This window comes from Carcharhinus amblyrhynchos, chromosome 16, assembly GCF_965287045.1.
Source record: "Carcharhinus amblyrhynchos chromosome 16, sCarAmb.v2.hapA, whole genome shotgun sequence".
NCBI classification, from domain to species: Eukaryota; Metazoa; Chordata; class Chondrichthyes; order Carcharhiniformes; family Carcharhinidae; genus Carcharhinus; species Carcharhinus amblyrhynchos.
In genome coordinates this window covers 31388959-31401162 of record NC_137339.1, presented here as the reverse complement: position 1 = coordinate 31401162, position 12204 = coordinate 31388959, and the positions used below count along the sequence as shown (strand labels likewise).

At 43.0% G+C, this 12204-nt stretch overlaps 1 protein-coding gene across 1 annotated transcript in view; it reads right to left on the bottom strand.

The window, feature by feature from the left end:
• Nucleotides 1-12204, bottom strand: part of gmeb2 (glucocorticoid modulatory element binding protein 2) — a 69888-nt gene that overhangs the window by 44200 nt on the left and 13484 nt on the right. The window contains exon 2 of the mRNA XM_080204958.1: nt 5742-5914. Coding sequence (XP_080061084.1) covers nt 5742-5872 — 131 coding nt within the window. The 5' untranslated portion in view covers nt 5873-5914. The remainder of the gene's footprint in view (nt 1-5741; nt 5915-12204) is intronic.

Sequence of the window (12204 nt, the reverse complement as noted above, 5' to 3'; positions counted from 1 at the left end):
TCTCCACAAATACTGCAAGGCCTGCTAACTATTTCTAGCATTTTCTGTTTTTAACCTCAGATGCATCTGTTCAGTACTCAGGACTCCAAAGTAGCACTTCTAATAGCTACGTTTTAATTTAAATTCCACTAAAAGCATCACATTTCAAATTATATCTTTCATAAGTCTGCACTGTTCACAATTTGATGAAGTTAGTTTTTGCATTTGCATCTCAGGAGTCAATTATTTTCGGATCTTGTTGATACTCTTTCCTAAACTTCCAAAAGTCCTAATTTAATAAGATCCATGATCTAATGAACATCTTGACCTGGATTTTCTCAATGATGGAAAGGCTTTCTGATCTGGATTGACTGATGTCAAGTTCACTATAACTCTTTGTTTCATTGATGATCTTGACAACAGTGTTCGAGATGACGTCAGTGAGCTTGTAGATGATCATAAAATGTGAGTAAAAGTAAAGATTGTAAAGGGAACACATCTTTTGCAATAATTTAGAAATGGCATTTAAATCAGATAAATACAATACCATGCATGTAAATGGGGCCATGTAGAAGAGAATTTTAAATCAGCTAGTGAGATTCACAGACAGTCTTTTAGTGACATGATAGATAGAAGAGGTTAAATGATTCTTTATAACAAGTTAATATGAACAGTTTGCTCATATGTGAATGCAATAGCAGTATTAAAACAAATATGATTTTAAAGTATTCATATAACAAACTATTGAACGCATTTTAAAATATAAAATGCATTATTCATCTCAGTCAAAAAGAGCAAACGCTGCAAAGTGTAATGATAAGGTCACAAGGTTAGAGCTAAACAGCGCTTCTTGGCCTTTTGACTAAGATCAAGTATGGTATCGACATGCTATGCTTAGTTGAAGTCATTAGGTTACATTTTAGCTTCATTTGAAGCAATTTTTAAAAGCGGCATCGCAGCCTTTTGGCTAAGATGCAAATGAGATCAAGCCTTGGAGGAGGTGCTATGCCTCCTCCAATCAGCTTGGACTATGTAGATCAAGCCCAACACAGGAGGTGAGAGCCCTGTCCTGTCAGCTTGGATCAGGAATGTCTCAACTTGTTGAGATCTGAATTGGACTTGATTGGATTGAATTGGAATAAAAACAAAAAAAAACTGGGAATCCATTAGTCAGCAAAAGTAAACGTTAGATATTTCAAGTTTTTAGGACAAATGTTGTAACATTATAGCAGCATACATTGTCCAGACATTTGTTTTATTCCAATTCAATCTAATCAAGTCCAATTCAGAGTCTCAACAAGCTGAGACATTCCCGATCCAAGCTGACAAGACAGGGCTCTCACCTCCTGCGTTGGGCTTGATCTACATGATCCAAGCTGATTGGAGCAAGCAGAGCTTCTCCTCCAAGGTTTAGTCTCATTTGCACCTTAGCCAAAAGGCAGAGATGCCGCTTTTAAAAACTGCTTCAAATGAAGCTGAAATGTAACCTAATGACTTCAACCAAGTACAGCATGTTGATACTACACTTGATCTCAGCCAGACATAAGATGGTGCATTTCTAGGGTCCAGAAATCACTTATCTTTCTGTTTTGGTGATGTGCCAATGGGAAAGGTTCATCTGCGGAAAGTTCTCATAGTTACATAGCAACCAGGAAGTGGGTTAACCAAAATGATAAGATGTCCGGAGTTAAGTGGACTAACGAAATATCATTATACTGAGTGGCATATTGCAGTTGACTGAGACATTCTGTCAAAAACAGGACTAAAATTGATTTTAAGCTAATGAAGAGGCATATCTGAGATAACAGAAAGTATAAGCATTCAGTATTTTGGCTGAGTACCTCAGATCTTTGGAGAGGTTTCACAGCCCTGAACCTGAGCTGTCTAACCCTTCAGAGATCTCCGAGCGGCTGTACGTTAAAGGTCAACATATCATTTACAGGATGTTATACAGGATAGTGATTGAGAGATAAAAGGATCTAGATGGTATGCGCACGCATCACTGAAGGTTTGCAATTAACGTAGAGAAGAAGCCACAGCCAAAACAGTGTTGGATTGTTTAATAGAACTACTGAGTACAAATCAAAGAACGCCATTCTACTATTACACAAATCATCAATTAGATCTAGAGCGTGCCATGTTTTGGCCACTCATAAGGCGACTGAGTTTGTGTCATGGAGGTGGTTTAAAAAAAAGAGCTAGAAGAATCATTCCTAGCCCTAAGAACCATGGTTACTCAAGTAACCTTAAAGAGTTTGAGTCTTGTTTTAGAGCAACGCAGACAAAAGCAACGTGGTAGCAGCATATAAAATAATAAAAGGCATAAACTGATTGCCTTTAAATAGAGTATTTCAGATTAGAGATTATAAAGGGCCAAGCAACATGCATCTAAACTGTGCAAAATCATAGAATCCCTATAGTGCAGGAGGCCATTCAGCCCATCAAGTCTGCATCATCTATTAGACAGCAATCCCACCCAGGCCCTATCCCTGTAACCCCATACTCACCCTAATTTCCCTAACCTACACACTGCTGGACACTAAGGGGAAATTTATCATAGCCAATCCATCTAACTTGCACATCTTTGTACTGTGGGAAGAAACTGGAATAGTAGGTACACACTGGCAGTTTACTTTCTCAAGGAATAGCGAGGCTTTAGAATGCACGGCCAGTTTGTGCAATGCGTACTGAGTCTCCGCGTGTCTTGAAAAGGGAGCTGGTCTAATTCTTGTCTGGGGTTGCATCATCTAGAAAGTAAGTGGATGATCACTTAGCCTATGCATAGTCCAATGAAATGGCTTGAGAGATTCTGCTATGTGAAAGGTGCTACATAAATGAAGATTATTGCTGTTATTAATGTGGTCTTCCATGGCTGATTTTGATCAGCTGAAAGGAATTTTCAATTTTCTTTTTACTTACTGGCCATGGGCTTTCTTTCTTGCCTCTCCCAGCCAGTGATAGGAGTGTGACATTTACTTGGGCTCTCTCAACACATCTAACGTAAATTCTATAAAACATTTTCAATGTGCAATCTAAGAGTTCATGATCCCAGGGTGCCTGATTTTAATTTCAGGTTTTTGTTCCAAGAATGGAGTAGAGGAAGAAAACTCTCCAGAAGCTAAGTCTTTTGATGTCATAATACAAAAATATGTTCATTTCAGAAATGTTTGCAGTGCAGGATTCCGTACATTTGGAAACTCTGGTTTCAAACTTGATCACATCCTTTGGAGAAGCTCAATTAATTAAATATTACAAACAAAATTGTGGAAATACTCAAGAGGTCTGGCAGCATCTGTGGAAAGAGAAATTGAGTTAACATTTCAAGTCCAATATGACCTTTTTTGGAATTGAAGAAAGGTAGGAATCAAATGCTGGGCAGACTTGATGGGCTGAATTATCTACTTTAACTTCTTTGTCTTATGGTCTTATGGGTTTCATGCTTTTGAAAAAGAGGGCAGAGGCAGGGAGAAGTTAGAGGACTGGAGAGGTTACATGATAAAGAGGGTGGTGGTGGATAGGAAGTTTTCAGGTTTTTGTTCAAGGAAGAAGTGGACAGCACTCAAGATATCCTGGTGGGGGATGGAAAGCATCCATTGTGAAGAGAAAACAACTCAGTACTAGGACATTGGAAAATGTTGAAATGATTAAGGGTGACAAAAAAAAAATCACAAATGTAGACGGCGGGAGCCTGAACAAGGGAGGTAAAATAGAGCAAATATACGATCCTGGTAGACCGTTCATTTCAACCTATTTCTACCCCACTGTCCTCACTTCTACCTATCTTTGTTCTTATTTTTGTTTCCTTTTCCCAGACATCTTGCTACCTACACTCATGACTCTTCTGATGCCCTCCATCACCTTAAAATCCCAATTTCCTGGCCCCAACCATTTCCTCTTACCATGAACATCCAATCTTTCCATACCTCCATCTCACATCAGGATGGTCTGAGGACTCTTCGTTTCTTCATCAAATGGAGGCCTCACCAGTTTCTATCAATCATCACCCTTTTACGCCTGGCTGAACGTGTTCCCTCATTGAACAATTTCTCCTTTAACTTCTCTTACTTTCTCCAAATAAAAGGTGTTACTATGGATGCCCACATAAGCCCTCCTTAAGCCTTTCTTTTTGTGGGGGATGTGGAACATTCCTTGTTCCAGGCTTATTCAGACCCCTCCCACAACTTTCTCTGGTACATTGATGATTGTATCTGTGTTGCTTCATGTTCTCTTCCAGAACTGGAAAATTTACTCAATTTTGCTTCCAAACTTCAACCTTTCTCTCACCTTTAGATGATTTCCCCTTCCCTTCCTTGACTTTACTATCTCCATTTCTGGGCATGCTGTCTACAATGTTCATTACAAGCCCACTGACTCCCACAGCTACTTTGACTACATCTGCTCACAGCCTGTTTCCTGTAAGGAGTCCATTCCATTCTCCCGGTTTCTCCATCACATTTATTCTGATGATACTACCTTCCACAATGGTGAATCATGTCTTCCTTTTTCCTCAGCTAAGGATTCCCCCTCACTATGGTTGTCAGTGCACTCAATCATGACTGACCCATTTCCCGCATTTCTGCTCTCACCCTCTTACCCCTTCCTCGCAGAACCATGATAGGGTTCCTTTTGTCTTCACTTTCCACCACACCAGATGATCCTCAAAGGATTATCTTCCAACATTTCCATCAACTCCAAAATAATGCCACCACCAAATACTTCTTCCCCGCCTTCCCCATGAGCATTGAGAAACTGTTCTCTCTGTGACACCCGGTCCCACTCCTTTCACCTGCCAACACCTCATCCCCTTCCCATTCAATCAAGAGGTGTAGCACCTGCCAGTTTACGTCCTTGCTCCTCAAAGTCCAAATGTTTCTTCCAGGTGAAGAGCTATTGCATAATGTGCTCTCCTCTACACTGAGCAAAGCAAAGTCTGGGTAACCACTTTTTGACACACCTTCACTCCAGCTGCAAGCAAGGCCCCATATTTTCAATTGCTTGCCCTTTGAATTTCTCATCCTACTCTCATTTTGGAACTAAGTCTGCTATAATGTTCCAGTGAAGCCCAACACAAATGGGGGGAACAGTCATTTTGGAGCTCAGCCTGCTATAATGTTCCAGTGAAACCCAACGCAAGCTGGGGGAAACAGCAGCTACTAATTTATTTAGGCACTTTACCACCTTCTGGGCTCAACATTGAGTTCAACAACTTAAGACCACAAACTCTGTTCTCCGTTTTGAATTCCTCCCATTCACCACATCCCGGGTTCAATTCCAATTTTGGGTGACTGTCTGTGTGGAGTTTGCACATTCTCCCGGGTTTCCACCAGGAGCTCTGGTTTCCTCCCATGCTCCAAAACGTGCAGGTTAGGTGAATTGCCCCTTAATGTCATGGGGACGAGCAGGGTAAATACGTGGGGTTACAAAGCTAGGACCTGGGTGGGATTGTTACTGGTGCAGGCTCAATGGGCTGAATAGCCTCCTACTCCTCTGCAGGGATTATATTCTTGCTATTATATACCATTCTGTACAACTCAGGTAATTTCCCTCTCTGAAACAAAACCCGACTTAAACACCAATTATGGTTTCATCTACAGTAATCTAACTTTTAAAGGAAAGTATGTTCAATAATGTCAATTATTGCCCAAACCTAAAACTGCATTAAGCCAACAGTTGTTTAGATCAGACGCTATAGAATTTTGACACATTTTAAGACCTGATAGCTAGACGAAATACAAACAACAATCTGGAGCAGGTCTCCCTACCTAGGCTGTGATGATTTGAAGTCTACCAAAACAGTTTTAACCTCTTCGACCGCATTTCCATCTGATGGGGTGTCAGGTGTTGTCACGACAACCACCTCCTCCACGTGAACGCTGACGTCAGGAGTAGCCATAGCTGTAAGTTTTAACTAAGGTGATGGCAGAAGTTTGTCCAGCTAAAAGGCAAGCACAAATCCAACAATTACTAAGTTTACAAAAAAAAGTACAAGATGAATAATTTGAATTAACTGGTCAAATAAGAGTAAAAAGCTTAATGCTTCAGTTGCAAAAGGCATTTCAACACTTGGCTTGATAAAGCACCTGAGGGCTGTAATTTTGTTATTTTAACTAATTAACTTTAAATCATGATGTGAACGTAAACTATAAGTTTTATAGAACTGATTGGCAGCCTTGTGGGAGTGTCCAGGACAAGAGGGCATAATGTCACAGTAAGAGGTCACCTAATAAAACAGGAATTCCTTCTCTCATCAGTAGTGAATCTGTGGAATTGTTTACTGCAGAGGGCTGTGGAGGCTGGGTCGTTAAGTATGTTTAAGGTTGCAATGGACAGATTTTTAATCAGTAAGGGACTCAGTTATGGGGATAAGGTGGGAAAGTGGAGTTGAGGATTATCATATCAGGTCAGTCATGACCTTATTGAATGGCAGAGCAGACTCGATGAGCCAAATGACCAACTTCTGCTCCTATATCTTATGTCTTCAGCATGGTCCAATAACGTTTGTGGGCTGATTCTCCAATCAGATGTTTCCAGTTAGGAGCAGAGCTTACAGGGAAATCATAAGCCTGCAAACTTTGATTATTGGCCCAATGAAACTAATGGCCATAAAGTTAGCAGCTACTGACCTTCAGATTTCTGGCTAGCTGTCTGTGAGCCCCACTCTTAGAATCATAGAAACCCTGCAGTGCAAGAAGAGGCCATTGGGCCCATTGAGTCTGCACCGACCACAGGCCCTACCCCCATATCCCCACAGTTACCCACTAATCTCTCTAACCTACACATCTCAGGACACTAAGGAGCAGTGTTTTAGCATGGCCAATCAACCTAACCCGCACATCTTTGGACTGTGGGAGGAAACCGGAGCACCCGGAGGAAACCCACACAGACACGAGGAGAATGTGCAAACTCCACATAGACAGTGGCCCAAGCTGGGAATCAAACCCAGGTCTCTGGAGCTGTGAAGCAGCAGTGCTAACCACTGTGTTACCATGCTGCCTCTTCAACATGTCTAGTCAAGAAATCAACATTGTAGTCTCATTAAGATTCTAACATGAATGGGAATAGCGATATGCGACTAAGTGTGCATGTTAAGTATGATGCAGGCATCATGTCAACTTCATGTTGCCTGGTCATTTGAATGATTGTTGCATAAAGCTAGCACGAACCACACTGTTCTTTGGCTGCACCCATCAGTAGGGGGCTTAAAATCATAACTTGCTAGCAGCAGTTAAACATAGGTTGAACCCCTTTTAAGGGGAGGAGCACTGTTGCTGGAGCAGGTGTTGGCAGTCATGCGGGAAATTAGTCTGATCTACAAATTAAACAAAAGGGTTAACATGGGAGGCAGCGGACGATAAGGTTTTCTGACACAACACCACAGGTCTCAGTGGAGGAAGTGGAATGTAGGAAAGATATTTTGTACTTGCAGGGAGCCAGGTATCCAGATCTGCTGTCAAATAACAGTCATGATGGGGAGATATTGGCGTTGGACTGGGGTAAACACAGTAAGAAGTCTCACAACATCAGGTTAAAGTCCAACCAATTTATTTGATAGTAAACTCACAAGCTTTCGGGGTTCACCCGACGAAGGGGTGAACCCCGAAAGCTTCTGAGTTTACTATCAAATAAATTGGCTGGACTTTAACCTGGTGTTGTGAGACTTCTTACTATCAAAAAGCAGTAGCAGCTTATGTCCACATAGGAGTTAAACCCCGAGGACCTGCATGCAGTGCCACAGGAAGTTTGAAGACCTCACATGTGGTCAAGATTAGTGAATGTATCCTTAAATGTCACATCCCAGTACTACACTACTAAATTTAGATACTGCTCAATTCACTCACCTATTAACATCATATCATGATCAGAGTGATCATGCTGAAATTGGGAAAGCGGTTCAACAGATTAGTTCATCAACAGCCCAACAGTCACATTCAAAGAATCATACCTGACATCTACTGTGCTTACCTGGTCTGGCCTACACATGACTCCAAACCCACACAATATTGTTGACTCCTAACTGCCTTCAGAAATGGTCTAGTTATTAGAGAGTGATTTGGTAGCACCACTACTGATCAAGGTGGCTGAATCCTGAAGGACTTATCTACCAATCTGGGTCTGCAGTATGTTGTGAGAGAATCCACAAAGGGAAAATGTACTTGATCATCTGTTCAAATGTACCTGTGCATGACAGCATTGGTAGGAGTGACCACTGTATAATTATGTGGAGACGAAGTCTCATCTTCATACTGAGGATATCATGCATAGTTTTGTGCAACATTACCACAATGCTAAATGGAATACTAACAGAACAAACCGAGCATCATAAAACTGGGCATCCATGAGAAATTGTTGGCCATCAGCAGAATTGAATACAAACACCATCTGTAACTTCATTACCTGGCATATCCCCCACTCTACTATTATCTCAAGCCAGGGGATCAAGCCTGATTAAATAACAGTGCAGGATAGCATGCCAAGAGCAGCACAAGGCTTATCCAGGTTCCAACCTAGTGAAGCTACAAGACAAGACTATATGCCAAGCAGATGCAGAGTGTTATACACTAAACAAAGTACTCCTACAACTAATCGATCAATCCTGCCCCATCCATTAGTAAATGGTAATGGATAATTAAACAACTAACTAGAGGAAGAGGTTCCATTGATATCCCCTCCCCAATGATGGGAGAGCCCAAAACAAACGGCAAGAACGAAGTATTTACAGCCAGAAGTGATCAGTGGGCGATCCATCTCAGCCTTCTCCCGAGATTCCCAGCATCACAGATGTCAGTCTTCAGCCAATTTGATTAATTCCATGTGACATGAAGAAATGGCTGGAGGCATACAGCAAATGCTATGAGCCCTGAAAACATTCCAGCTGTAATACTGAAGACTTGTGCTTCAGAATGAGCCACTCTGCTAGCCAAGCTATCCCAACACAACTACAATACTGGCATTGGCCCAACAATGCAAAAAATTACTTGTGTCCCAAAAAGCAGAACAAATCCAATCCAAACAATTACCACCACCTCAGTCTTTCCTGATCATCAGCAAAGTGGTGAAAGGTGTTATCATCAGTGCTGTTAAATGACACTTCCACTGCATTAGCCTGCTTGCCAACATTCAGGTTGCCCGGCTTCTGACCTCATTACAGCCTTGATTCAAACATGCAAGAAAAAGGAACTGTGCTTGACATCAACGCAACATTCGACCATGTGGCATCAATGAGCCTAAAGCAAAACTGAAGTTGATAGGAACCAGGAGGAAATCTCTCCTCTAGTTGGCCTCATACATCGCACAAAGAAAGATATTCTTGGCCGTTTGATGCCAATCATCGCAGACTCAAAAATAGTGTCCTAGGTGAACGATCTTCAGCTGCTTCATCAATGACCTTTCTTTTATCCTAAGTGGGCATGTTCACTGTGCAATCTGCGCTTAATGAGACAGCAAACATGAGTTCCCTATAGCCAACACAGGGGACAAGTGTGGCATGGGTGCTCACTCACTGGAGCGCAAGATCACAAAAGTATCACTGCTGAGTGCTCAGATTAACACTTTTATCAGGCTAAAGGAGTCTAAATAAGTATCATATGGGTTCAAAATATTACCTCTATTTCTCCCTCCACAGATGCTGCCAGACCTGCTGAATCCTTACAACATTTTCTGATTTTATTACACCCCCCACCTCCTAACCCCAAAACAGCATCACTGTTGCTGACATTGAAGGTACCTTGCATAGTGGTGCCTGATGGGGTTTCAAATGTCACTTTCCTTGTCCTGGCCTGGGTTCTATTCTGATGTAAAATCCATTCTACCATTTCTGGAGTTGACAAAGGGATAGGGAATAAAGGACTCCTCCCTCGCCTCTGTGCGTGGAAGTCTGTGAGCAGACGCAGCACTTACTCAAATTCAACTGTAACGCATTCAAGTGAGACATATACACATAAGTGTTTACGTGATGGGGTCCGATTTTAAAGGGTTGGTGTAATGATTGCTTGGATTGGCCAAATCTCATGTTGACGTACTCATCCCCCCCGAGCCCTCTGCTGTTGCCGGGCACAGGTCCATTCCAGCCCCTCAGCTGAACACCAGAAATTCCAGCTACAAGAAGTTACATTGCATAGGAGACCCTAATCACTTCGCCTCTCCAACAGAGATGGCAACATGGTATGGTTAAGGAATCCTGAGCAGCGGTCCCTACGGGTTGCCTCCCAGGGGCCTATTCCATGTGTCAGAAGGTTACAATAGATAAAGTCATTGTTACAGAGATGCTTGCGATGCTCTGTCCCCAAGTCTATACAATTCCACCTATACTTTCCCTCCATAACTGGCAGGGCAAGGGTTGCGAAAAGCAGCAAAAGAATGATCCTATCATTTAATTATAACCCGCGCGACCGTTATAAGAACATAAGAACATAAGAAATAGGAGCAGGAGTAGGCCATCTAGCCCTTCGAGCCTGCCCCGCCATTCAATAAGATCATGGCTGATCTGTCGTGGCTCAGTTCCACTTTCCCGCCCTCTCCCCATAACCCTTAATCCCCTCTCTTATCAAAAACCCATCAACCCGCGTCTTAAAAATATTTAGCGAGGTAGCCTCCACCACTTCAACGGGCAGAGAATTCCAGAGATTCACTACCCTTTGAATGAAGAAGTTCCTCCTCAACTCCGTTCTAAACCGCCCCCCCTTTATCTTGAGGCTGTGCCCCCTAGTCCTACTATCCTTTGAGCGGGAAGAGCCTCTCCACCTCTATCCTATCCATCCCATTCATCATCTTATACGTCTCAATGAGATCTCCCCTCATTCTTCTAAACTCTGACAAGTACAAGCCTAGTTTATTCAGCCTCTCCTCATAGCTCAACCCCCTCAACTCCGGCATCAGCCTAGTAAACTTCCTCTGCACTCCCTCCAAGGCCAAAATATCCTTGCGTAAGTGCGGCGCCCAAAACTGCACACAGTACTCCAGCTGCGGCCTCACCAATGCCCTATACAGCCGCAGCAAGACCTCCCTACTTTTATATTCAATCCCCCTCGCTATGAAGGCCAGCATCCATTCGCCTTCCTGACCACCTGCTGCACCTGCAAGCTGGGTTTTTGCGACTCATGCACAAGGACCCCGAGGTCCCTCTGCACCGTCGCCTGCTGCAGTTTTTCTCCACGTAAGTAATAATCCTTCCTACCATTATTCCTACCAAAGTGGACCACCTCACACTTGCCAACATTAAATTCCATTTGCCAGTTCCTGGCCCATTCGCCCAGCCTATCTAGATCCTTCTGTAGACTCTCCACATCCTCCGCACAATTTGCCGTTCCCCCAATCTTGGTGTCATCAGCAAACTTCGACACCCTACACTCGGTTCCCTCCTCCAGATCATCTCCGGTAACATCCTGGTGAACCTTCTCTGTACTCCCTCCAAGGCCAATATATCCTTTTGCAAATACAGTGACCAAAACTGCACACAGTACTCCAGTTGCGGCCTCACCAGTGCCCTGTACAGTTATACAATGGTTCAAAGGCTATATCGCCTACGCGCAACTTCCTGCGAACCCGGTCGTCCGTGTACAACATCCCGCGAACCCAGTCGGCTTGCTTGGAGGCCAACCGTCTCACGTATCTGTGAACTGAGCACATTACATAATTTTTTTGCAATTGGCACCGGTATATTCTTTCAACTGAGTCCAATGTTTCCAGACGTCCCTGCCTTGCATATCTACTCAAGCACAAGTATCGCCACTAATTATGACCTCATAAGGGCCATTCCATCTGGGGGCGAACTCAAGCTTTCCAGGTAACGTCTTCACCATAACCTTGTTGCCTGCTGGGGGTACCTCAGGGGTCTGTTCTAGCTCATTTTGCTCATCCTTCACTACTTGGTGTTCCCTTACTGCTTTTCACATATCCTTCAGTTGGGTGCTTAGTTCTAAAACATATCATCTAATCCTATCCCATAATGGGCCTATATCTGCCCCACCAGTAATAATGGACTCGGGTAGTTGCATAGCCTTCCGGTCATTAGCTCATATGGTGTCAGCCCGATGGTTCGATCCGTAGTGGCTCTGAATTTCATTAATATGGCAGGCAACACGTTGGTCCGTCTTTTTCCTGAATCCTGCACGGCCTTTGTGTGTTGAGTGTTCTACTCATAAACTCCACCATACCCAAACTTTGACGGTGGTAAGGTCTGTTTTATCCCCATCAGTTCACAAATGGTCTTTACTACCCTCCCTGTGA